The 27,425-nt window shown below is 56.4% G+C and overlaps 1 protein-coding gene across 4 annotated transcripts in view; it reads right to left on the bottom strand.

The window, feature by feature from the left end:
• SYK (spleen associated tyrosine kinase) overlaps positions 1-27,425 on the bottom strand; it is a 58,148-nt gene that overhangs the window by 22,285 nt on the left and 8,438 nt on the right. For 2 of the 4 annotated variants that reach the window (XM_034646978.1, XM_019799535.2), the window contains exons 1-7: positions 20,953-21,079; positions 19,488-19,946; positions 17,673-17,833; positions 5,342-5,480; positions 2,992-3,073; positions 2,598-2,647; positions 950-1,018 (exon numbers count right to left, since the gene is read on the bottom strand). In XM_034646978.1, coding sequence (XP_034502869.1) covers positions 950-1,018; positions 2,598-2,647; positions 2,992-3,073; positions 5,342-5,480; positions 17,673-17,833; positions 19,488-19,901 — 915 coding nt within the window. In that variant the 5' untranslated portion in view covers positions 19,902-19,946; positions 20,953-21,079. Of the gene's footprint in view, positions 1-949; positions 1,019-2,597; positions 2,648-2,991; positions 3,074-5,341; positions 5,481-17,672; positions 17,834-19,487; positions 19,947-20,952; positions 21,080-27,425 lie in introns of those variants that run through there. The other 2 variants (XM_011224807.3, XM_034646979.1) reach the window with 2 other exon arrangements.

Genomic DNA, 27,425 nt, shown 5'->3' with positions numbered 1-27,425 from the left:
CCTTCGACCATCACATTCAACTCTCTTCTCTGATCTATGGCCAACAAGATGGGGGAACCCAGCATGTGACTGCCCACCTGGAAAATTCTTCCTAAATAAAATCTCAAGGATCTATGCTTCTGATTTCCGTTGTTCCTAGCAAGTACTTTCGGCAACGTGTATCATGAGTTGATGCCCAACTGTATGGCTGAAATGTTGGGAAAAAAATACCAACTGGTATGAAAATGGAAAGGCTTATGAACAAAAGAATCAACTCTCTACCACCAATGGAAAAAAGTACTAAGAAAAAAAAAACAACCACACATATATGTGTGTGTATGTTTACAGAGATGGTTCATTAGAAGTAAAAATCATTAAAAAGTCTTTGATTTTCCCCTCACAATTCAATCAACGCCAAAGACAAAAATGCATCCCGGGCCAACCTGAACGGCCTCCTGAAGAGACAAGGCACATCTAACCCTCGAATTCCACGCTTGTCTTTGTACGTGTCGCATTCAAGATCCGCGCTGGCAATCTACAGCCTCGATGCGGGTGTCGTGGGCCTTGGTCACCACGCGATACCCAGCCTGAGGAGCCCCTTGTGCAGCCCCCACAAAACCTCAGCACCCCTCCCATCAGCACGGACTTCACAGAATCAACCACCATGATCTGCAACCTGTGATTCTGGCAACGAACTGCTTGGCCAGCTCGCAGAAGATTCTCGGCCGTGAGGCTCCCACCTCCCACGCCGACCCGGGGACATTCAAGCGCACATGGAGCAGGGAGCGCAGGCTGGCGGGGGCGGACTGGTGGCAGGGACCAGCACCCACACGGAAAGCACGGCGAGCACCCGGGCACGGACTGGCCCCCGGGGCCACGCATGGCAGGCGGAGAGCAGCAGCGGCGGGGGCGGGGGGGTTGCGGGTCGGCCCCACCACTTAAGGGCAGCAAGCGGGGGACCCTTGAGCACCTTTCTGTGGCCGGGCTTTGGGAAGGAGTAGGATTTGATTCTGGAGATTATCGCACCAGCTGACCACGTCTAGAAACCATAATGGCAAAGAGGGAGAGTCAGTGTCTCAGAAAGCAAACACACGGCCCGCTATTTCATGTTGCTCTGCGGTTACACTGCCGACCCCACCACTCTCGGCTGCAGGGACGCCGCTGGCAACACTTGAACTTTAGGGACGCTTCAGGGTAAGCCCGCCACCTGAGCAGAAGGAGCTGGAAAAATACTTCGGTTAATACTTTCCGTGGAAAGCTACGGAATCAGGGCTGTCACGTTAAGTGGCCCGTCTCATACAGATTACTAAGTCACAGACACAGCAAATCACTCTAAAGACACTAGAAGTAAGCCTGCGCCCAGCTGTGTTACTTCTTCGGGGTGCTGGTTCCGTGGCGTTTGTGCAAACTCCTTGATTTGGACACGTAGGGCATGCGCATTTTTCCTGTATGCATTGAGATACGGTCCATAAAAGCATTTTCCAAAATATCTCATTTTGGAAGCTCCTGGGTGATGCACGGCTGCGGCTGGGGCTTGGCACCCCTGTAAGAGTTCTCAGCCCTAAGCCCTCACCCCCCTGGGAGGGAGAGCTCTCCATCTCATGGGGCGTCTACGGGCCAGCAGACCCCCAGGCCCCGGAGCCACATAAAGGCTAAAATAAAGTGACGATTCCACACACGGGCTGTATTCCAGACGATGGCACCAGAGCTCACTGGTATTTTAGCAAATTCCAAAGCCCCTCCCCCCATCTGCTGACAGGGACAGCCCCCACCCCCGAGCCTCCCTGCTGGAATGCCATTGCAGCTTGTGGGCTGCCAGCCTGCCTTCCTGTGGGCAGAAAGGACACTCCGCTTTCTGCTGATTCTGTGTTTCAAGGGTTAATAGACAATGAGGGAGACACGGAGCACACAGCTCACAACGGGGCTTTTTACACTTTATAGATGGCATTCAAGGACACCAAAGTCCACGCCGAGATCCCCAAAAAGGAGCAGGACCCAATTCCTCCCCTAAGTATTGATCTGTGTGTCCGCTGGGAATAGTCTGGAGGGAGGAGAGAGGCGGACTTCTCCCTTTAGGGGCGTGTGTCGGGCAAGCCCACGTGGAGACGTGGGACAGGTCCCGTTCTCACCTCTTGCTGACGCGGAGGGAGGGGTGCGTTCTGGCCTTCTCTAGAGGCTTCCCTCATCTGATGCTGCTGAGTTTCCCATCCCCACCCCAGCCTCCTCCACTGAGCTACCGTCAAACCAGCTCTCCAGAAAGGTCATGGCTTCTTGGAACGATGATCTAACCGAGAGAGCCGGGCAGGCAAGCTCAGTGAGGCATCTTGCACCACAGACTCACACCAGCGACCGTGTGCACGGGCTCCTGGGTCCTGCACATCCCTTCCCAAAGCCTCTGGGAGGCATATTCCTGATTTAGCCCTGGGTGTCCCGGTCTAACCTACGAGGAAATGAACTTGGCTGGCCTGGACTGGGAAGGAGGCCGATGCCAGCGGGCGCTCCCCGGCCCCCGGTTATCAAGCACAGCAGGTGCAACAATCCTGTCCCCCGTGTGCCCCCCCCCCATGCTCCTGGCGCTGGCTGCAGCCGCTCCACCGCGCCCAGCTCTCGGCACTTACCGCAGGGTGGGCGCCTGGCAGGGGCGCGCGGGCTCCAAAGTTGATGTTTCCTGGGTGGAAAGAGCGTGGACAGTGATGGCTGAATCTCGACACCCAGAGGCCCCTCCTCCCCGGTGCAGACCGCTCAGCCTGACCGTCGGCCGGCCCTGCCCGGGAAGCAGTTTCTCTTTCTCCTCCTCCACTCCGCGTCCTCACCCGCACGATTAGAACTAACCCGCTTTCTCCAGTTAAGGCTATCGGCTACAGTGTGACTAACGGAGTGACCCGACCCCATCTTTTGTCAACTGGTAAAAACAAGGCCTCATCCCACCCGGATCCAGGACAGGCGGACTGTAAGGCCAGGCTGATCACCGTCAAGATCCCGGACACGGAGGCTCCAAGGTCAGGGGCTCACCTGCCTGCCCGCCAATTTTCTGGCACGGAACCGTAAGAACTCTCAACAGCCCGTCCGGTTTGTAAGAGTAATGCTCCACGAGCTGAAAGGCAAGAAGGAAAGGGCCGTAAACCAGAGGCAGGAAATGGGGAAATCCTGCCTGGAGTGGGCACCTGAAGTGTGACCCGAGGCCGCCCCCGAACGACAAAACGTGCTTCCTCGGGAGGTCATCCTGGTCCCTCCTCACGTCTCTCCCACTCCACACTCACATCCTGGACTGGCGTCCACTCACCGCCTCCGCTCTGGACATTGCCCTACTCTCCCAGCACTCCTCCATCCGTCCACCCACCCCTCCCTCTGCCCATCCATCCCTCCGTCCATCCATCCACCCCTCCATCCATCCATCCACCCCTCCATCCTTCCACCCTTCCCTCCTTCTCTTTTTCCCTCCCTCCCTTCCTTTTTTGGTATCAAATTCCATTTATTTGTTTATTTCTCCTACATCTGTGTGATGTATGCCAATACTTATTCCTTCACATGGTCATTCAGCAAACACCCTGGGCCCCAAGACAGGACCAAAGGCAAACAAAGGTGAATGAGACACATTTCCTACCCCTGAGGCGCTTCCCTTCCTGACGGAGGGGCAAGTGAAGGAATATCAATATGCTATTAATTACTAATTCCTGCTGTACGGGGGTTGTGGGCAATGGCTTCGGAGGGACCAAGTCACTCAGCCCAAGACTTTCAGGGAGAAGACAGCAGAGCTGGGACGGGGGAAGGGGGCCTTCTGTTGACAGAATGTGGCCATCCTTGGCTAAGGGCTCCCAGAAAATTGTGACCCATGATGTCCAAATGGTCCATTAAAAATTAATTAATGGCAAGTAGATTTATTTATACCTCATCAAAATTGCACAGTAACAAGACAGTCTTGGTATTTCACATTTTCTTACAGACATTTCCTCTTCGGACAACCTGGAATCTTCATAATTCATATCTGGTATCTCTTCCTTATCTGTTTATTGGTACATTTGCAGTTAAGGACCCTGCTCCTGAATCTTCTCTCCTCTCAACACTTACTTGCTTGGGTGAATCTTTGTTGAATGAAAAAAATATATCTATTATTATTTTTTTAAGTGGGCCCCACGCCCAAGGTGGGCTTGAACTCATGACCCTGAGACCGAGAGTCGCTTGCTCTACCCACTGAGCCAGCCAGGCGCCCCTGAATGAATACAGTCTATCCTTCCGGGAAGCATGGTCTTTGTTAAGTTGTCTTCTGTCGTGGTGAGATCTACCCGCTAAGCCGACGTTGCAGAGTGACCAGCCCTGACACGCTTCTGGACTAGACACGGAGGGAGCTCTGCCTGCTCCGATGGGTCCAATAATGTGCTCTCAGGCTGGCGCGATCGGGGTCCCTAAGGCAGGGAGGCGTCCTGTCCAGCTCTCCAGTGTCACTCGAATATCCAGCGGTTGCCGACAACGTGCTGGACGAGGGTGCCCGGAGGCGGGCATAGCTGTGAGGATACCCTCTCGAGCAGGGGGTAGCAAATTTTTCTGGAACGGGCCAGACGGCAATATTTTAGGCTTGGATACCCTGTTGCACAATCCCTTACCTTTTTTTTTTTTTTTAGAGACTCTTTCGAAGTGAAAAAACCACTTTTTCAAGAACTACACAAACACAGGCCAGGGGCCAGGCTGGGTTCGGGGTTTGCTGACCCTCCAAAGTCAGGAATTCCACCGAGGGCAGCAAGGCCCGACTCTCAGAGAAAGAGCAAAACTGCACTGCTGGACCCAGCTGTTTGTAGGGTGAGGTGGTGCGCACAGCACGGCCACGGCCACGCATGGCTGTGACGCACGTGATGATAAGCAGCGTGTGCCCACCTCGGCCCAGAGGGAAGTGTGATGCCGTCTGTTCCCTGCTCCTCATTCCCTACATGCCTCCCAAATTAGGGGCTCTTTGGGGGGTTTCCTAACAGCGGGGTCAAGAATAAACCCTTTTTCAGACCAGAGCTGAAAAAACCCTCAGCACGCGCAGGCTGTGCTGACCTATTTTCTAAGTCGCCTTAATTTCACAGAGATTCCTCCTGCAGCGAGCAAGGCACCTGGCCCTGGATACGCAGTTTGGAACACAGACAGGAATGCTTCCAGCCCCACGGCCGGGCCTCCTGTGCACCTAGGAGCACAGCTCTCCGTGGGCACCTCCGTGGTATGCCCAGCTGAGTGGCCCTGGGCCTTCTGAGCCTTGTCCACCTGCCACCCTGTTCCCCGCCCCCCCGGGGCCTTCAAGGCACCTGAGGGTTGAAAGGAGCCCTGCCTGGGCGGGTACAGGGCAGGGACCCAGGTGGGCTTTCTCCTTCGTGACGACGGCCCCTACCTGCCAGAGCGTGTCGAACTTCTTCCCATCGGGGATGGAGAGCTTCCCGGTTTTGTCCTTGTCGATGCGATAGTGCAACACCTTCCCCTCGTGCAGCAGGCACAGGGCGTAAGACCCGTTGTCGTTCCTGTCCCTGATCCTACGAGACAGGAGACCGTGCGTCACACCCACGCCTGCCCCGCGCGCAGCAGCGGCCCTTCCCCACCGCGGTCAAGGGTTTTGCCTCCGTGTCCACACAGGCCCAGCGGGCAGGTCCGCGACCCCGGCCACTCACGACGAGGAAATGCTGCGGTGGCAGGTGGGTCACTGCCGCGGCCCAGCTGGACCCCCAGGTGAAGAGCGGGCGAGTCTCACTGGAGCGGCCACGCAGTCAGGCCACCAGCACAGGGGACCCACAGGACATGGAGAGTCTCTGCACGCACCTCTCTTCCCGAGGTCACCGTCCCAGAAGCTGCCGCCCCACCGGCTGCCCGGGGTGCGGACTGGGGTGTCTGGTAAGCTTTTTACTTAGGCACTTCCAGACCACTGATGGAGGGGGTGAGGGTCCCCAGTCCCCAGGGCGCTTCTGCACCCCCTCACGCTCTCCCGGTGCATGGAGCACAGGACAGAGCTGGGATTTAGAATGCTGTCCCATAGGACAGTGTCACCTGATGTCACAGGGAGAGGAAAGTACCATGTACAGTGGGGTGCAGAGCAGGAAGCAAGGCCAGGGCGGCCCTGGGCTGTGCTGACCCCCAGGTTGCATGGCATTTCCACATTTTGGGAACATTTCTGATGCCTCCTCCAGGTAGCAAGAGGTGACACCCCTGGGACGGGCTTTGGAAGCAGATGTGTCCGCGCTGTCCTCGCCTGTGGATTCATCTCCAAAGGCCGCCTGAGACTGAGGGCTGAGCTGGGTTGTGTGGGACTGGAACTCTGTTTTAAGCATAAATTTCCTGGGACATCTGGGTGACTCAGTTAGTGAAGCATCTGCCTTTGGCTCAGGTCATGATCCCAGGGTCCTGGGATCAAGTCCCTGCTCAGCGGGGAGCCTGCTTCTCCCTCTCCCTCTGCCTGCCACTCCCCCTGCTTGTGCTCGCTCTCTCTCTCTGTCAAATAAATAAGTAAAATTAAAAAAAAATAAGAATAAATTTCCCGTGGGGTCGTGCTTGGCTGTGCACGATGGACAGGTTCCTTCCACAGCTCACTGCTCCGGCAGCTGGTGCGGTTGGACGGACACGCCCAGACCCTCCGCGTCCTCGGCATGGCCGCTTCTGAAACCTTCTGTACTGTGAAAACAGCTCCTTCCTCCCAACCCAACCAAGCTGCCAGCACCCCAGGCGTGAACCCATCTTCACAGTCCCACAGCCGGTGAAGGCCTGTTGCCTGCTGTCAAAATACAAAAACAACCATGCGGAAAAGGTAAAACCTATTTTCACAGGGGAGGAGAGTTCAGTCTAATTAATAGGACGCTGTCTTATAACGTGGAATGTGGGACTATTCATGTTTCGTTTATTTCCTAAGCGTAGCACCCCCCACAAAGGATATTTGGAGGTACAGAGAACCACGTAGAAGGAATACGGAGCATTAAGAATTTATGCCCATGTGTATGATAGGTGACCACGGGAGAATGTTATCCATGGGCCATTCCAAAATATCATTCTCCTTGATTTACAGTCTTTCCCCTCTTTGATCTCAGATCTTGGAAACAAGAAAAGGGGTCCAAACTCCGGTTTTCTGAATTCATGCCTGAATCCCACCACTCCATCTCGCCTTAGCCTTCGTCAACCTTGTCTTGTTAAAACTGAGACCGAGGATTGCAGATTGCCCAGTGAGCTCACACAATCACCTCCTCAGAAATCTGAAAAAAAGGCCAAGTAAGACCACAGTGGAAATACCCTTGCACGCCCTTCACACCGGGGAAAACTGAAAAGGCTGCTAATACTAAGTGTTGCCGGAGAACAGGGCGACCAGTCCCTCTGCCCTGCTGCTGGGAGTGTGAGTCTGACCGTTTCGGGGGACGGGTTGGAATTCTCTACGGAGATCACAGCTGTTCAGCCCTGGTGAGGCAGAAAGCCACTCGATATCTACATCTTTTTCTGTATGTTTTGTAAGATGCACAACATTTACGTCCTCCGCACCCAGAAAGTATGCTGGCGTGTTCACCAGCAGCTTTATCTGTGATCACCAGAACCCTGACACAACCTACCAGCTCCCCCGCCTGCAGAATGCGTGCATAAATGCTGGGGCATCCGTGGGACGGAATATCACAGGACACCCAGACGGACAAACAGCAGCGGCACAAAACACAGGCCACTCTCACGGGCGTCAAACGCAGGCCACGATTCCATCTGCACAGGCTCCCAAACAGGCAAAAGCAAATGGTTTGTGTAGAGACGTACACCTAGGTCCTAGGTGATAAAACCAAAAAAGAAGAAAAAACCCCAAGGGTCCGCAGACATGAGAATCCAGGAAGTGGTGTCCAGGAGGTGTGAGTGGGGCGGGCGTCCCATGAGGGGGCCTCTTGCTGCCTCCACCCTGTGGCCGTTCGCCTTGTGAGGGGTCCAGAATCCACACCCTATGGAGTGATGCACTCCTTCACGCGTGTTAGACTTCACGGCAAAAAGGGATAAAAAGAGATCTGGTGCACGGCTGACAGAGAGCGTGTCTTTGCTTTCTGGACAAGTGATGTCTGCAAAGGCGCACCCCTCCTTCGGGCCCTCCCAGCCCGGGCACGGGTCCCGGAGGGGAGTCTGGTATCCCCACGCCGGGTCCATACTACACGAAGGCCACAGGGCTCTTCATCTGGCTGGACTGACAGCCACCGTCAGTGAACCTTCCAGTCGCGGGATGCTGGCAGTGACCGGGAGCGCGCTCCGCGGACAACAGGCCTGCTGCCTCGCAGCCCCCACCAGCTGGCAGGAAACGAGGGCAGAGAAGGGAAACCCACAGGCCCAGCCTCTGTGGGTGGCAAAGACCAGAGCCCTGGTGACATTAACGGCCAGCCACTGTGAAGTGTCTGCTGGCTTCAGGCAGCTCCCAGCTGGGCTGTTTTTAGTCCAACACACTTGGAAGACAGCCGTGCAAGCCGAGTGAGCCCCTCCTTCTGGCCGCTCCTGCTTCTCCGAGAGCTCCCTGCGCCCCGGCACAGCCACCACACAGACCCCCGCGAGGGCAAGGTATAATAATCTTCCAGCTCCTCTCTCCTCCCTCCTCCCCCGGCTCAGCTGGCCTCAGGAATGTTCACGGAAGCCCTCGGGTATTTCCTCCCCGTGAGTCTCTTGGAAGAAGCAAGCTCACAACGCATTTGTGTTTTGCTATCACGGAGGGAGGGATTTCCGTGCTGTAGACCATGGCTAGGCCGTGATGTCATGCTAACTGGCCGTCAGGCCCTCTCGATGCTGGAGGCACGGCGTCTCTCCCGGGTCAGAGGGCAGGGGAGCCCCCCTGCCGCCCCAGGTGGAGGCCTCGGGCTCACGGCCTTGCACCTCACAGTTGCCAAAGCACTTGGGCCAGTGAGGTGGGGGAGCATTCATCCTGCCAGCCCCGGCCTGGAGGAGCTGAACCCCTTGTCCACCCCCCCCATGGTCTTCTAGGTCGGAGAGACTGTGTGCTAGTGAGGCCCGGGCCCTGGCGGGGAAGGGAGGACCTGGGTGGTGGAGGGACTCTTGAGCTCCCGCCCCCCAGGTCCTGGGACACTGGGTTGCGTCTGCTGCAGACAGAACACAAGAGCGGGGCACAGCCCCACCACGCTGGCGTTCTCACTGTCCTGTGTGTCGTTTCCACGGCAGCACAGCGCGTGGCTGGCCGGAAGGGAAGGAGGGCTGGCATGGTGCGGACAATCACTGTGGCTGGGGTGGGCCGTATGGATAGATGGCAAGGGTTTCCCCCGGGCCTGCCCCTCCTGTCCAGGGTGCATGCTGTCCTGCGTGGGGCATCGGGCCGGGTCTTGGCCAACCATCTGCAGAACGGTGGCTTCTGGAGAGCAGAGCTGGAGGGCCTGGAGGGAGTTCTGTGAGTGGCAACCCGATGCAGGAGGCCTACTGATTCATGAAAGACAAAAGAAAACGCACCTTCTAGGCACCGTTGCCTTGCACCACAGCAAAAGGAGGCACGTGCACATTCCATGCAAAGCGGAATCAGCACAGAACACGGGTCCCCACCTGAGGTCTTTGTCTCTCCCTTTGCTCTAGTCCATGAGTTGGAACTCAGTCATACTACCCCTCGTCCAGCTTCACAGGGGGCCTCGGTCAGATTGACGAGCTGATACTGACATAAGTCCATAACCCCCTTGAACTCTCTTCAGACAGGTGGTGCCTCGACACTGACTGGACCCACAGAACCACACACGTCAGAAACATGGCGTCCTCTGACTGGTGATGGTGCCAACGGCCCTCGGCGTTCATCGTGGCACGTGAGACTCAGGGCTGCCACGCGCGATCTCACGCATCAGTGAACAAGGTAAGGGCTTTTCTAAACCCACGCTTTGCTTTTGAAATTTAAGTATATAACAAAAAGGGACTTGAAACTTGAGCAGGGGAAAGTGAATAGTAAATACGAACAAAAAAAATCTGAGTTTGGTCTCAGGGAAACACCAACATCAGTGCTGCAGTGGACAGGGGTGGCGTCCTGGCCAGCAGGTGGGCCCCACGACCTGAGCCCCTGAGAGTCCTGCCTAAAGCAGGACCTGGAGAAGTTCTCTCCAACTCTGGAAGATCACTTTCCCAACATAGGACACTCAGGATTCCCACAGGCACGTACCAATCAAACATGAGCTCGAAAAGCTCACGGAGACCTAAGCAAGCATGAGTCATGAGAATGAGGGGAGGGAGGGAAAGAGCGAAGGACACAGGGGTTTGTGCCCCTGAGGACTTTTCAGTCATCAATTGCTGGAAGACCAGTTGACCACATGGAAGTGTTCAAGGAAACAGAAGCTGGCGTCACGTACATGACTGGGTGGTAAGATACTCTCAACGCACCCAGGAATCTCTGAGAATATCTCTAACAAACACCACCACAAACTGAACAGCTATACGTTAAAAAGGAGATGTCATTGGTGGGGAAGAAAATCAGTGCTTGAGTTTAAAAGCAGATTAGACACAGACGGAGAGACATTTAGTGAACCGGAAGACAGCTCCGAAGACATCACGCAGTCCAGCACGCAGAGGAAATAAGGGACAACATACGGGATGGGTTAGGGAGGTCTACCACGTGTCTAATAGGAGCCTCTGAAGGAATACACGGTAAGAAAGAAAGAGAGTAATGTTTGAGGAAAAATAGTGAATACTCTCCAGAAACGATTAAAGAAACCAACCCACCGTCACAGGGAACACGGACCCATGAGCGCCTCTGGCTTAGCCTGATGCATCGCCTGGGCCATCTCCGGAGCAAGTCAGGTGAAACATCAGCTTCCTTCCCCACCCCACACTGCGTGGTCTGAGCTCAGAGAGGCACACGGAATCGTCTAAATCACATTTGCTCCTTGTTCACAGGGAACACTAGCGTGTCTCCTGACAAGCTATCTCCGTGTCTCTGACGAATGTACCGTACTGTGAATATGTATTTTCTCAACGGCAATGACTTGTACTTGCATTGAAGAACATTACTAATACCTACTTCCAAAGCGAGGCCTCCACCGGCCATGCAGTCCACCTTGGGGGGCGGGAGTGGGGAAGGAGCAGAGCCCTGGTGAAAGGTACTAATACTCAAGGGTGACAGGCAGGACGTCTGGTATCCCCACGCAGGGTCCATACAACACGAAGGCCATGGGGCTCTGATGGGCGCACCCCTGATTCTGCCTGGACTGACAGCCACCGTAACTGAGCGTTCTCGTCACCAGTTGTGCACAGAATCCTATACACCTTCCCTGGGCCCTCCACGCATGCTGTTCACTGCCTGGCCCCCACAGAGCCAGGAACAGGAGAGGCATGAGTGCGCGTGTGCACGGGTATGTAGGGGAGGGAGAGCAAGGGAAGGGTGTAGTACGATGGAGAAGGGCAGGGGAGGGGCGGGAAGAGAAGGGAGAAAGGCAGAAATAACAGAAGCGTCACACTCTACCTAGAAATGCTAATAAAGTGGGATGAATCCGATGAAAGTGTTTGTTTCTCCCAGAAAGGGACAGGGGAGGAATGTCGGGCACCTGAATTTCGGATGCAAGGCACTTAAGAGCATGTCACATGGTGATTCGCTGTTCCAGGGCAGCTGGAAAGGGGTCTGGAGGGCAAGCTGCTCTCCTACTTGGCGCCTGCTCAGAGCTGCTGTTCAGATGAGGTGGGGCTTCCCGTCCCATCTGCCTGCTTGTCACTCCAGCGTCCACTCCTGACCAGCCCACGCTCAGGTCACAGTGTTGGCCCCCAAGACTCTGCACCGACACCTCCAGCTGCCCCTTTGCACTTTTTTCCTTCTGCACTAAGTCTCTTCTCCTCACCGCTCAGGGCACATTTAAATGTCCCTTTCCCCGCCGAGACCCTGCTGTGAGCGCTGGGGTTCCACCGTGAAGATGGTGGCCAGCATCCCTGCACTAATGGCTTTCAGAACAAGTGGGACTGAGGGACAGAAATAAAATCAAGAGCATCCTGGGTGTTGACAGTGTCATGAGCTTTCATGGGATGACCATGATGGGTGGACACTTAGCAGTACGTACGTCTGACCCGGGCATACGCCCCAGCCTGCAAGCATGGTGAGCTGGGGCCAGAGTCTGTCCTGTTTGTCACAGTCCCCCCGGCCCCCCTCACAATGCCTGGCACATATCTAGCAGAATGCAAGATTATTTTGCCGAATGAATGACAACTTTCTCAGCTTCTCTCTTTAAACAGCATGCCTCTAAATTCAGTGAACATGGCGTTGGTGACTTACTGGTGTGAGGAGTCTTTTGACAAATCTGAAATACTATCTTTTCTTTGTAACCTTAATTCAGGGAACCCCCATCAGTGTCCTGTAAAGGTCACCCTGAAGTTTCTCTTGGCTCTGTAAGAATTGCAAAGACTTTATGCCACACACGAGCAAATATTTATCTGGGGACCAAATGCAAAAAAAGTGACAATTCCACTATTATTTTTCTTTTGCAGGATATGGAACTTTCGGAGTGCTTTCATTCTAAGATATGTTACGTGACAAAGCGAAGGGCACTGCACAGGGCACGCCAGGAGCCGTGATGTGCACTTGGAGATGCTGGCCTGCCCCGTCTGCAGCACAGCCCGTCCGGTCCAAGTGGGGCCCAGCACTGCGGTCGCACAGCCTCAGTGATCTGTACGGTCCGTAAGTGATACTTAATCACAGCCAAAGACCACTCTTTCCTCTGCTCCAACTTCCTTTCCCAAAGTCGACAATGATCCTGAAAATGTGCGTGCATTACTACCAATGAGTGGTGAACCCAGAGGAAGGACTGGGTTTTCTTTTCTCCATACACAGGAAATAATATCACTACATTATTGGCCATGGAAGAGGCAAACGTTATAGTCGGAAAATGTAGAAAATAAAAGATACTATTGAGAAGGGAAAAGATTACATTACTGTTTTCTAAATTTTGTATGTTTGCCCTATTTACCAGCTTAAAAAAATTGTAATATATTGCAATTCTTTTCTTATTCCAAAAAATATATTTTGTACCTAACTTTGCATTTTTTAAAAAGAGGGTCTCCAAACTGTGCATGCTTTGGACCCCACCAATCCTGGGTCCTTCCTTTGGGGGAGGGGCATATGTAATTTTTGGAAAATAAGTTATTCACCTCTTCTAACAAATTCATTTTTCAGTTACACCTGAGCTGTGACTAATTTCTCAAAGTGGCTAACCGTGTCACCGTGGGAAGCTTCAGAGAGCCGGGGGGCTGCCCCCCCAGCAGAGCCCTGGTCCCTGGGGTCATCAGGAAGACAGAGCTTGACTTCTACCTGCAGGACCACGGCTGGAGGGGCACCAGGGGGAAGGGGTCCCTGTCCTCACGTGTGGCCGGCCAGACCCCAGACACGCACAGGTGTCTTAGTCAAAATACCAGCTTATGCGCTGACATCTCTTTCTCATGGCCTGGAGGCCAGAGTCCAAGATCAAAGTGCAGTCGATTCCGTGTCTGGTGAGAGCCCGCTTCCTGGCCGGTCGGTGCCACCGTCTGGCTGCACGTTCACAGGGCCAGGCCCCGGTGCGTGCACACACGGAGACCTCCAGGCTCCTCCTCCCCAGAGGGCACTAACCCATCATGGCCCACCCTCACGACCTCCTCTAACCCCTCCCACCTTCAGAGGCTCACGTCCAAACACTGCTGCACTGGCTAGGGTTCACCATATGAATTTGGGGAACACATAAACATTCAGCCTGTGACAGCAGGTGATGAATAATCATCTCTAGAAACACTGCAGATGACGGCCCACTAGGGTGTCTGTAGACCCACACTGTCCGTCTCTGCCGTAAAGAGCTTTTACACTCACACCCTTTATTCTTCAAGCATAGTTCGAAGACCGGGCTCTCATCTCCTACTTGCCTGACAACCTCGGGCAGGCTCCCTTGTGCCTAAGTCCCCCTTTAGAAAATCAAGGATTTACACCCACGAGCACTAAGGTCCCTACTGGCCCAAGTGTTCTGCCTCTGCACACGATGTCACACTGTGATTCACGAGGAGAGAAAACTGGCCCGGAGTTGGCCGGCATCCCCCAGACACGCCCCAGCTTGGTGGCTGGGAGCGTCTGGGATTTTCTCCTGCATCTTGAGCTGTACTGGTGAAGATTCCCACCTCACGCATGCCTCACACGTTTCGAAACATGCTGATTTCTCATCCGTGTCTCTACCGGTGGCAGGAGCCTGTGTTTTCCCAAGAGAGGGGTCTTGCCACACTGAACCGTAATGTAAATCAGAGGTTCCAGAATGAATTCTTGCACTTCCCCATTTGACCCTCCATGTTGTTCTTCCTTGGCCTCTGCTGCCTGTTGCTTCCACCCGACCCAGCTTGTACACAGAGTCCCCCATTCACGATCCGTGTCGTCTTGTGATTTTTCAAGATTTTTCACAACTTTATGGCAGTGGAGAGAAAGTGGTATGAATTCAGTAGAAACCATACATGAGACTCTGAACGTGGATCTTCTCCTGGGCCGGAGATGTGCGTAGACACAGTCCTCTCCGCGATGCTGGGCAGGGCAGCCGCAGCCCCAGGCAGCCACGCCATCGGGAGGGTGGGCGACCCACCGTTCCGTCACTTTGCGCACAGCATTTCATAAATCACAGGAGACGGTCAACACCTGGCTATCAGATAAGCTTCGCGTCGATGATTCAGCCCAACCGTAGGCTCATGGTAAGTGTCCGAGCGCATTCACGGTGGGCTAGGCTCAGCCATGCTGTCTGTTCAGTAGCCTAGGGGTATTGAATAAATTTCTGACTTAAAACGGTATTTTCCACTACTCGGGGTTTATCAGGACATAACCCCGTCACACAGTGAGGGGGATCTGTATTTACTGTCTACAAAGTGCTAGACATATCACACAGCACGCTAATGTGCATTAAATTATCTTAAATCCAGTCCGTGGTGCCCAGCATTCAGAGCCACGAAAATGAGGTTCTGTTTCTGTATCTGGGAGCCTCCTTGGCTCTCAGCATTCTGCCAGGTGCTCTGGGGGGCCCCAGGGAGGGCAGGCTGGCCTTGGCGGGTCTCAGATGGGATTGTGCCATGAACAAGTCCTGATCCAGGCAGTGGGGACGGATTGGGGGGTGGGAAGCAAGCAGCAGGATGCTGACTGCAGCCAGACCGTGTCCTAGACGAGCTGGGAAGAGACCAGTGTAGGAAACCAGAAAAGCAGACCAAGAAGCTCAGCCCCATGTGGGGCAAATCAAGCCGCAAGCTGTCGGACAAGAAACTGTAAACATCGGGAAACAGGGTTGATGTGAGGCCTGTCTGCCTACTGCAGCATCCGCCATGGCCATTGCCACCCAAAATCCTGCCTTCCTCCTCACTGAAGCACGTGCCAGGGACAGCAGAGGACACATTGGAGCTGTGCTCACAACGAGGGCACGTCTGCAGGAAAGAGACCCAGAGCCCTGGTCTCGACCAGAGCCAGGTGCACAGAGCACCGTGCAGGGCCACACGGCAGGGCCACACAGCAGAGCCACAGCACAGGGTCATGGAGCAGGGCCACATGGTAGGGCCACAGAGCAGGGCCACGCAGAGAGCCACACACCAGCCCCCACACCACTCTGTCTTCCAACAAGCATCACGCACAGCTCCCGCGCTCAGGCACGAGAAGCCAGAGGCCCTAAAATCTGCAGAAAAACGAACATCTCACTTGGTGCAAGTGCGTCCGAACGNGAGAGCCACACACCAGCCCCCACACCACTCTGTCTTCCAACAAGCATCACGCACAGCTCCGGCACGAGAAGCCAGAGGCCCTAAAATCTGCAGAAAAACGAACATCTCACTTGGTGCAAGTGCGTCCGAACGCACACCGTGTGGCCTCCGAGCACGCTCACTCCGGCACCTTTGCACGGACTCTCCCACACCCAGCAGACGGGTCCCACTGAACTGTAGCCGACTCTGCCCTAACCCTCTGCGGAGGGCACACGGACTGACCGCTGTGCCCACCAGCCCTCCGAGGCCCGCTTCACCCGGGGCACACGCTGCTCCTGCCGGCGGCTCCCCACGGCTTCAGGTCTCTGCTCGAGCGTCTCCCTGAAGCAAGGCCCCTCGTCTCGGCACCAAACAGACCCTGATGCCCCCCCACCCCAGAGCGTGCTCCATCCCTCTGCTTCTGCGCACCAGCCTCCTGTACGGTGTCTGTTCAGTTCCTCAGCGTCCGTTCCTCCCGCTGGGATGCCAGCTCAGAGGCACATGGTCATGCAGCTCCGTCTCTCACGTGCGGATGGTGCCGGCACTCACCACAACTGCGGGTTCCGCTGGACGCTGGCTCACGGACAGGTAAGCCGACCCCCATGACTGGGAAGTAGGCAGGAAGGACATTCTGCAGGAAAGCGTGCATGAGGCGTGAGAACGCTCCGGGGAAGGAGCCTGCAGCTGAGCCCTTGGCCATCCCGGGGCGCCTCGTGTGAGCGGGAAGCAGGCAGCCGGCTCTGGCTGTTCCCCACAGCTGTTCCCCAGCGAGCCTGGGAGCAGGCGTCTGAACCAGCCAGCAGGCGAGGCCTCGCTCACTCTTCGGATGAGACCACTCGGGGCTGACTTCACGCACCAAGATGCTAAGAGCACGGTCCCGTGACATTTGTGTGGCAGTTATTCCTGAGAAGATGGTAAAAGTCCGAATCTTGGGGAAATGCGCGGACAGTTGCCACACACGGAAAAACAGTCTCCCCTGCAGGATTTCTGCCGGAAGCTGCCACCGTGCGCACTTTAGCCCCACGCCAGTGCCCACTGCGTGCCAACCCGGCTACTCCGTTCTTGTTTTCAGAGTCACATTTTAAAGAAGAGCTTGTGTTTAAGATCATTTTTCAAATAAATATATGATGGTAAAATCTGAAGGAAATTCTTTTAATAGAGGATACTCAGCAAAAACATTCTATTTCCAGAAGAGTTTACAAAGTCCCCTGGTGTGACTCCACATGTCTGACCGTGGGGCTAAGTGCCATTTGTAAGTGTCCAAGGTGACAGTGGAATGACTGTCCCCTGAGGCACCCAGCTCACACCTCTGGAGGGTCACTGAGCACTGACAAAATGAGCGTGCCCCCACCAGCTGCCCCGGGGTGTTGGCTCGGCCCCAGCACCCGGGGGGATACGGCTGACACCCGCCTAAGACAGCCCTGTGCTGTCCGCAACCGCTGAGCCCGCCCCAAGGTGGCCTGCGTCCCCAGGATCTCAAGCACTGAGGTCTAGCGGTCGCTCGGGTGACACCGAACATAACTGAGGGTGCACACGTCATTTCTGAGTTTGTAAGGCTGATGTCCACAACCCTGCTTGTGACCAAACCCGTCACAGGAAACCGCTCCAATGCCAGCACATTTTCTTTGATATCTGGCCTCCTGGCGTTTAGTTCCAAGTGACACAAGAGAAGTAAAGCCCGAGACCTTGGGGGCTGTGAGTGAACACGCCACAGTGTTTTCACTTCCCGAGGGGAGCCCCAGATAACATTATGCATCTTGTCTTTGCCACGAAAAGCAAAACAGGAGGCGAAGTAACATATCTTTAAATGTTATGTCCCTCAGCACCCAAGACGAGTGTTCGCTTTGGGGTCGGACTGGGCAGAACTCACGCTGAAATACAAGGGACGGCTCCAGGAACGTCTCTACGGCGGGCCCACGTGTGTGTTGTCACCTGACGGCACGTGAGCCTTCCCCGGGCCACGTGGGCTCCCGTAACGGGGAAGCTGAGTTACCTGCACTGTCCCAATGGGCCCAGCAGCAGGATGTGAGGGGAAGAGACACCGTACTTACAAAAATTTTCCATTTGTCTTGGATCCTATCATGACAATTTGCTCAGATTCAACCCGTGAGATTTTTCCGTGGAACCAGGGCATTTTCTCGTGGGCCGTGGTGGCGATCAGCTTCTCCAGCTGAGGCTTCTGGCTGATGATGGCTTGCTCCAGAGCCTGACCCTGCCATGAGAAGGGAGCAGAGCGGTACTAAGTAAAAATGAGAAAAAGACACAGAAGTCACTTCTAATCTGTCCCAAGTCCTGACGTGACTCATTCGCTATAAACAAAACCGTAAGACCCTCATATAGGATTTAAGCACCTTCGAGTATGTATATAACAATGCAGATTTTAGAGGTTGGCCTTTTGAAGCTGGACGGGGCTTTAGAAACCATATGGCACCATTCCCGAGGTCCAGAGACCAGGCCTCCTGCCCCCCCGTGGATCGAGGCCCTGCACTAACCTGATGGCTCTGCATCAGACCCCAAGCCCCCTGCCCCCGACAGCACAGAAGCCCCAGGGGCACCACAACGGAGACACGGTTTTCCCATCTGCCCCCGAGGCCTCCTCCCAGCTCTCACTCTCTGCCTGTACCTGCAGGAGATGTGGCCACAGGGCACAGAGGACGCGCGACCTGTGACAACGTGGAAAACAAAACTGGGAGGGGGCTGACAGCCAGGGGAGTTCCCTTCCCGACCACGCTTCGTGGGAGAGACAAGGGTATTCTCCCAGCGGTAAATGAAGGCCCCAACCCCACTCTGGGTTACTGGAAGTTATAAAGAGGACAAGAAGGAAAAATAAAAATATAATGAAACCAAACAAGGGGACGTGTGTGTCCCTTCATATACAACATCCTGGAAAAGGCAACACTGTAGGGACAGAAAGCAGGAGGGGGGCTCCTGGGGGCTGTGGTGGGGCAACGTATCTTGATTGCAAAATCATAGAACTGTATGCCTAAAAAGCTTAATTTTACTGTGTATAAATTACGACTCCAAAAATCTGACTTGTCTGACTTTAAAAAAGCAACATGATGGCCTAAGCATATCTAATACTGCCAGTGACAACTGTTGACGAGAGTATTGGTGTCTGTCTGCAAGGGTGAATTCACGTAGACCCCATCCGAGGAGGGAAAGCAGTCACGGTACAAAAACCTCAAAGAGTGAGTCCTGTCATACATCCGTGTGCATCGGAGGTCACCCGCTAGCCCACAGTGCCTGCATCCGGGAAACCCAAGAGTGATGTCTGAGCACACAGGTCCGCGCAGGACACCCTCGTGCAGCCTGGTGGCTCCTGACCTCAGGCACTGTTAAGACTGTGGGGACTGAACTGCCCCCCCACCCTGTCCTGGGGCCTCTCCGGATGACGGCTTATCACTATACTCATTGAATACACGCACTTCCTGTGGCCAGGTTAGCATGCTCGGGGTCATCCCGCCCAGAGGCTGAGAACGACGGGCAGAGGGAGGTCCCCAGCAGCACTGAGGGTCCACCACTGGGTACCAGGCAGGTGAAGTACGGGGCGCAGGAGGGCACGGCAGGCGGCCAGCCAGGGGCGCTGCAGCTACAGGCATGCTCACCCAGAACGCCCTGCTGGACACACGTCAGGAAGCCACAGCATCCAGAGCCCTTCGGCCCGTACAGAGCGACCCCCCTGGGTGCACCTGGGAGGCCCGTCTGGGGGGCCCTGTGTGAGCTGGGCGGCTGGCTGACCCGCCTCGCTGGTAGGCAGGGCCACCCTCTCCGCGGTGGCCCCAGAGAGGGGAGCTGCCCCCGCAGCCGGGCACCCGCGGCCCGGGGCTGAGCGCGGAGACGGCCGCGGGCCCGGGATCGGGACGCACCTGCAGGTTCCAGGTCTGCTTCACGTACTCCCTGATGAGGCTCTCCTTCAGGTCCTCGAACGGGCCGGTCTTGGGCTGCACCCCGGGCGGCCGGTGGAGGGGCTTCTTGAGGACGCAGACGAGGCCGTCGGACTCCTGGGAGTGGTAAAGGCACAGCTCGGCCGGGCTGCTGTGCGTCCTGCCGCCCGCGATGGCGTAGGTGCCGTTCATCTCGCGCTCGATGGTGTAGTGGTGCGCCTTCCTCCCGTGCGCCACCGACAGCGCGAAGCCGCCCAGGTAGTTGCGGCTCTGACGGAGCAGGTACAGCCCGTCGCTCATGCCCCCCTGCACCAGGTAGTCCTCCGCCTCCTCCCGGGTGATGTTGCCAAAGAAGAACGGCAGGTGGTTGGCGCTGTCGGCCGTGTTTCCCGCCATGCCTGAGCCTCCCCGTCACGGGCCGAGGGCGCACGCGGGGTCTTCCTGCCGAGAAAGAAGATGGGACATCGGTCAGGCCCCGAGCAGCACGGACGGTCGCTAAACCACTGACCCTCGGAAACCCGGGCCAGGGCCTCCTGACAGGCTCTTTCCTCTGGGGACCTGGGGATGGGGCCCCCGCTACCGGCACTCGTCCATCCTGTCCTTCCGCCCTTTCCCACCGTCCCAGGAGTGAGCCCAAACAGAGCACTGGACAGATGTGACCAAATTAACTTCTTTTTTCTTGGTAGGAACAGAGAACTCTAAGAGACACAGAGCAGAGAGAAGCCCCATTGCAAGACGGCTTAGGCGCTGGCCCGGCCGCCGGCAGGTGCACAGGACGACGGGACCCTGCAGAGCCTGGCCCAGCTCCCTCTGGACATGGACACACGCTGCTGGTCATGTGCGGTGAAGACATTGCCCAACACTCTTGTACCTGGACACGGCGGTTCTAGAGGGTCTAGTCTGGTAGACAGACACCAGACAGCCGCAGTATGAGCCACGTTCACATGCCACGTAAGACGGGGGAGCTGCACACCACAGCTCATGCACCTTCGGGGGTAGGACCGACAGCGGCTGCCCTGAGGCATGAAGAAGGACGGCCTCCCAGTGCCCCTGTCCCCGGGTGGCCGGCAGTCCCGACCCTGTCCTTCTCCAGACCACTTTGTGGCACCCACCACACACTGTCTGCGTGGCGGATATCAAAGGAATAGTGCGATTCCACATGTGATGAGGACATGTGCCACAAAGAAGACCCCTCCTGCACTACGCGGACACACGCGCTTCAGAAGGGAAGCACGGAGGCCGAGGACGCCGCTTAAACTGCAGAGTGTTTTGGGCTTTGTTCCGAGCCGTCCACAGCTGCACCTAAAACGAGGATGCTGTTAACAAAGGACAGCTCTGGGAAGCACCGGTGTTTGCCTTCCGGTTCTTTCTCCGTCTAGGCTCATCCTGGGACACTCGTGTCCCAACTTGGGCCACTGCCTGCCATCATCGAGGACCCTGAGCTCACCTTCCTTGCACTGGGCCATGTCCCCGCCGTGGAGCTTCCGAGGCCCCCACTACCCACGTGCATGCCCAGCTTGTCTGCCCTGCAGCCCAGTGCTGCCCACTTCCACGCGTGACGGGTCATCTGGGCTCTGTCAAAACAAGGCGCCCCAGTCAGTGCCAACGATCTCGGTGGTGCGGGTGGTGTGCCCCTCGCTGTGCCTGAGACCCACACCCCCACACTCTGCCCGTCGGCCTTCCCCGGCCTGGCTGCCACCCCAGCCGGGAGCCCGCAGTCCTTGCGTTCTCTCAGGCTTGTTTTCCGAGTGGCTTTGCCGGGTGCTCCTTTCTCTCTGTTCCTGCCATCTGGCCTCACGCACCCGCCCCAGTGGCACGGTGAGCACACTGGCCTGCATCCTGCGGCCCCCTACTCCCCTCCACCCACCTGCCCAGGAGCCCCACGGTCCTTCCGGACCCCAGCGCTGGCTGGCCACGGCAGCCCCCAGGGCTGTGCCCTGCTCCAGGCCGTCGTCTGGGCCACTGGGCGGCCGAGCCAGGGACCCGCGGCCGGGCTTCCCCGCTGTGCACCTTCCTGCCCATGCCCATGACTCAGCCCCATCCCCGTCCCCGCCTGGGAATTGCTTTCGGGACAAATCTGCCTCTTCCTTCGACCCCAGCGAAAGTCTGCAGCTCAGACAGCATTTAACACCACGGGGATAATTTTCTCAACAGCACCGAGAACTTGCTGCCTGACTTTTGTCTATTTTAACATTCCCAGTTATTTCTCTCCATGTGTGAAACTGCTTTACTCAAAAGCTCAAAACGGAGAAACAGAGGCAGTCCTCTGGACCCCAAAGAACAGAACCCGGCGCCCCCCATTCCTCGGCCGGCGTACACGTGTGCAGCCAGCTCTCAATGAGGTGAAGCTGCAAGGTATTTCGGGGTGAGCGCCTCAAAGCATGGCAGCCTCACTTGCTCCTTAGGGGCCTTTGTATGACCCAGGTTCAACGTGCAGTTCGCAACAGAAAAGTGTTTATGACATAAAATAATGTTTTGTGATGCCTGGGGCAGTTTCATTCCCCCCGCCCAGCTCATCTCCATAGGCCACAATCCCTTCCCACACCCTAACTTCCCGGGGGTGTGATTCCAGCGTGCGGGCTGTGGGACCAACACGGATGCCCGTGCTCACTGCCCCATCTGGGCGCCGGGAATAGTTCCTGGCACACGGCAGGTGGCCACAAATATTGCCTGATTAATAAAAGCAGATTTCAAAATAATGCGTACAGAGTAATCTAGTTCTGTTTCCAGAAGCTGATACCCACGCACATAGGTAAACACGCACACGTCAGGAGTGGTAGAGAGAGACGGGCTGGGAAGTCCGTGGGTAGCCTTACCCACCTCTGCTCTGTAACTGTCGAAACCCCGCGCTGGCCCTCTGCTCTCCCACCGACATCCTCTGCCTGGCCTTCACTCTCATGCCCTTGCCAACATCACCAAGGGGCCAAACCCAAGGTCACCCCCTGCCCTATCTGGCTTGACCTTCGGGAGCACTGGACAGAGCCCAGCGGCCCTGCCTCAGTGGGTCTGCCTCTCTTCTTTGCTGACCCTTCTTGCATGGCTCCTTCCTTCACTTACTCTGTAAGCCGGTGCTGGGGCTGGGTCTCCTGCCTCATCTTCTCTCTGCACATGGCCCCCGCTACTAGTAATGCTCACCGATCCCTCACCCACCTGTGCGCACCGAGCTCCTGACCTGAACGCTGCTCACCTGGCGTTTCCACCGCACTGTCCAACAGGCAACTCAATTTCATGTGCCCGCAGAGGGGCTGTGGTTGTTCAGGCCCCTCCCTCCCTCCGCCTGTCCTTTTTTTTTTAAGATTTTATTTATTTATTTGACAGAGATAGAGACAGCCAGCGAGAGAGGGAACACAAGCAGGGGGAGTGGGAGAGGAAGAAGCAGGCTCCCAGCGGAGCAGGGACCCTGATATGGGGCTCGATCCCAGAACTCCGGGATCACGCCCTGAGCTGAAGGCAGACGCTTAACAACTGAGCCACTCAGGCGCCCCTCCCTCAGCCTGTCCTAACCAGGGGAAGGACCCTGGCCCTACGCAGCTGTTGGGGACGAGACCCTGGAGTTTGCAGACCCCTCGCTGTCACAGTGCACTAACCCACAGAGCCAGAAGACGGCATGCTCGCTCACGGGTGCGTCTGAGATCCGTGCAGGAGGCTGGACCAGGAGCTCTCCAGGCATCTCTCATCAGTTTCCCTCTAAGCATATCCCAAAGCCATGGCTTCTCATCATCTCCCCCGACGCCACCACCTCTTGCACACATCAACGGGTCTTACCTAGTTCTCCCCACCACCTGCCCTCCTCGTGGTCTGCTCACTACACAAGCAGGCAGGGTGATGTTGGCAAGCCACCTCGCTGTCCCCATCACATCCCAAACCCTACCTGGTTTGGCCTGAGCCACTCCTCATCTTGCCCACCCACACTTGTGCTCGCCGTGTCCAGCCTCCCTGCCCTCCTTCCTGTCCCCGTGTGCCAGGACCTTTCCTGTCCCTGGCCCCTGCATGTCCCACTGGCTGGTCTTCTCTCTCAGGCCTGTGGTCTCAGCTCATGCCACCTCCCCTGAGAGGCATAAGCTGACAACATGCCCCCACTCATCTCTATCTTGTAAAAGGGTTTATTTCCATCATCACCTTTACCAAGAGCCAGCTCTTCCGCCCTAAAACCGGAGCTCCAAAGTCTGGAACTGTTGACGTGCACCCCCAGCACCCTGGGGTTTCCCAGGTGCTCTTAAAATGCCTGTTGGATGGAAACATGCTCATCTCTCTTTTTTAGAGTTTCTGCAGTGAATGCACGTTGCTTTTGCAATACGGTGACAGCCCAGCACCGGGGCCAGAGCACCCAGAGGACGCGTCCAGCCTCCTTCTGGTTCACCGCTCCTGGAGGGCACCCGCTCCCTGGTGGGATGCACCTGTCTGCCTGACTCCCTGCCTCTCCTCTTGCAGCCCGGCCCCCCTTCTGCGCACAGGACGCGCAGAATGCTTCTGCTCCCCCAGAAGACCGTCCCGTGCTTGCTCACAGCTGTGTCCGAGTCAGCCTCCTCCCTCACTTGGCCTCACTTCTAGAGTGTTCACCATCCTGGGCACGTTGCCCACGCGGTTCCATTTCACCCGAGACCCTCTTCAAAGTGTGGCCAGCCTCAATGCCATCACCACGGGGACCTAAACAAGCAGGGCACAGGCCACTCCTGGGTCCGCACTTGGTGTCCCACCGTCATGACTGTGGGTGGCCTCAGCACCCCAGTGTTCACGTGGCTTCGAGCTAATGAACACTGCCCTTTCCACAGCGGCCAAAGCCTGTCCCCACGCTTGACGTGCGTGCTAACGCTGCACTGTGACAGGGAGGGGTCTGCAAACTCCAGGGTCTTGTCCCCAGCAGCTGTGTAGGGCCAAGGTCCTTCCCCTGGTTAGGACAGGCTGAGGGAGGGGCGCCTTCTGTTGGTTCCCCCGTCTGTCACCTGACATTATCTTAGCTCAGGGTTCCCAACATTTGGGCTGGATCGTTCTGAGGTGGGGGCTGTCTTGCCCATGACCAGTTGGCCTCCACTGACTAATGCCAGTAGCACACCCCCAATTCCTCCGCTGTGACAACCCAAACCATCTCCAAATGTTTCCAAACGTTCCCTGGGGGCAACGGCCCCCAGGCCCCCTGACTGGAAACCACTGTGTTCGCGGTTTGGGCTGCCCGCAAATCTGACACGTTCCTTCCACGGCATTAGCATTCTCACCACTAAATTAGACGCTCAAATATCCCCTGGTGAAATTCAGCACCAACAGGCGAGCAAAAGACAGGGAAGGTTGGAAACGAGCAGAGTCCCGTGGGGGGAACTGTGCCCCAGCACCACGGCTGGCTGGCACGGAGGACCACGACAGGGCACGCAGCCCTGAGCCTGGGGCCATTCTCAACACAATCACCAGCCAACAGCACAAGGAAGTGCAGAAAACACGGCAGGAAATGGACCACGAAAAGGACACCTGTTGGCAGTGTGAGGCCCGACCAGAGAAGGAGACAGAGTGCAGCCCTACTGGACCTCGGCTGGGACCGGGCACGGGAGGAGACTCCCGTTTCGCTGCTCTGCGCCCATCCACAAATGTCCACGCGGACGAGGCGAGTACAGACTGGGGGCTGTAAAAACATTTCGGCAAAAAAGGTGAATTTATAACCGTGGAATCTGTGAATAATGAGGATCGACTACCCGATTTTGCTCATTCTCCCAGGCAAAGACCCATCCTCGTGGATAGAGATGTGCAATGCTGCCTTGGGATAAGCCTACGTTCTTAAACGTTGAATTCTGTTTCCTACATCCATGTTTGTTTCAGTGCTTTTCCCCTTAGCCTGTGAAGAGGTAGGCTGTGTCTTCGTACTTCTGTTTTTTCTTAAATGCTATCTCACCCGGTTATCAGAGGCCCAGTGCAGGGCTTGAAGACGTCTGCTTTTCTGAAGACCCGCTGAACCGTGGTTCCTGCAGGTGCTGCCGAGGACACCTCCAACAGCGCTTAGCGGGCTAAGGTGGCTGACTTCGCATCCCTGTCCCCTCAAAATATGGACTGAGATGACAGCTGCAGAAATGAATGCCATTCTGGGGAAAATCTGGGAACGATTTCTGCCATAGCCCTGTCATGGAGGGAAATAAAAGATACCCTGGCTACTGACCCTTAGAGCCACACAGCCACCTCAATGCAAAGCAGCCCTGATCAAAATTTGCCTGGGAATTCCCTCTGCAGCTTGAAGCTGAGAAAATTCAGCGTGGGGCTTGTGTAAAAGGAACAACCGCATCTGTGGGTTTGATTCATTTTCATAAGAAAGAGGAAAGAGCCCAGTCTACAAGGGCAATAGCACTTCCTGGGCCGGGCAGGGGCTGGCTGACTGGTTACGACAGATGACTGGGTCAGGGCAGGTGCAGGGGAGCCGCCCCAAGGAGTCCCCCGGTTAGACGACCCCCCTGGGCCACTCTGTAGAGGGCGGCGTGCACTGCCTCCCGCAGCAGGATCTGGCCACGCGGGAGATAACATGTGGACACAGATGCTGTGGCCGCCCACAGAGACACAGAACCCACGGTGCCCGGCCCGAGTCAGCCCCGTGTCCACCAGCTTCCTGAGTGATACAGGCTCGCCGTCCGGAGACCGCCCAGCAGCGCTGTCCCCAGCCTCCCCGAGGCCGCCAGCTGGCCACGCCACGGCGCACCCGGTCCCCCCGGCAGAGCCACGCAACGCCATCTCTGCCCACGCCCCCGTTCTGCACGTGGGGGGAAGCACAGCTGCTCAGAATACAGGGACACACATTTCAGGAACAAAACGTAAATCTAAGGCTGGAGAAAGTGATTTTTTACGAACATTTAGAAGTAGGGAAGTTTCAATACTTGAAAATATCATCCAAACTCTCAAACCTGAGTTCTTCCGCGAAGCCTCCGGAGCTTAAGGGCACGAACAACGCCCCGAGGAAAGACGGACGCCTCTCGCCGATGTCTGGATTTTCAGGCTGCACAAGAGAACCTGCTTCTGTGCCCACCTGCTGCTTCTCCCTCGACGCACCGGCGCCCATCACAGAGAGTACGCTTGGGTGTCAGCATAATGTTCGCAAATAAGCAACCAGCCCACCGTAGGTGAATTTAACATCAAAACAGTAATCATTCGTGGGTTCCTTGTGCTTGTTGCGCACCTACTATGTGCAAGTGATTTTTTTCCGGGTGCCGTGTGGGAAAGAAAGTGAGTCTCTCTGCCTCCAGAAAAGCAGCCGACGTGGCTCAGGGAGTGGGGGTCCGCTCCAGGGGCCCAGCGTTTACCGCAGGGTGTCCGCTGTCTCTACCTCTCCTGNAGGGAGTGGGGGTCCGCTCCAGGGGCCCAGCGTTTACCGCAGGGCGTCCGCTGTCTCTACCTCTCCTGCCCCCCGCTGTGACTGGCCAAAGCCGCCGCAGGTGCAGCTTCTCGACGGGACCCCTTGCTCACCTACACCCTCAGGCCCGGCCCAGACTGAGCCCTGGAACGGGGCGGGGGGGGGTCCCGCCCCAGCACAGGCCCAGCAGGCTTAGCACAGAGAGGGCGAGTCTGGATTGCAAACAGCTTCCCTGGGCACTGGGAGCTCCCTCACTGCTGACAGCCTCTACTATAAGCCAGCATTTCACACTCTGCATGGGGTGAGCAGAGAGATGAGCTGGCCACGTCCACCCCCAGGGGCCAGGGAGGAAAGTAGGTGCAGGTGGGCCGAGACTGGCCTGGGGACACAGGGCTGCGTCTGCACAGCCTCTCTGCCGGGGCTCCCGACACACAGGAACATGCACAGCATGGGCGGGGCTTAGGCGGGAGGACGTGTTTGTCAGCAGAAGACTCCGTGAGCATGGGATGACACAAGGTGTCACCAGGTCACGTCTCGCTCCGGCTCTCCTGTGAAGGGAGGGGGTGGGGTTGCAGCCAGCGGGTCCCTGGACGCCCAGCCAC

This window comes from Ailuropoda melanoleuca, chromosome 17 (genome assembly GCF_002007445.2).
Source record: "Ailuropoda melanoleuca isolate Jingjing chromosome 17, ASM200744v2, whole genome shotgun sequence".
Taxonomy (NCBI): domain Eukaryota; kingdom Metazoa; phylum Chordata; class Mammalia; order Carnivora; family Ursidae; genus Ailuropoda; species Ailuropoda melanoleuca.
This window is presented reverse-complemented; position numbering and strand designations above follow the sequence as displayed.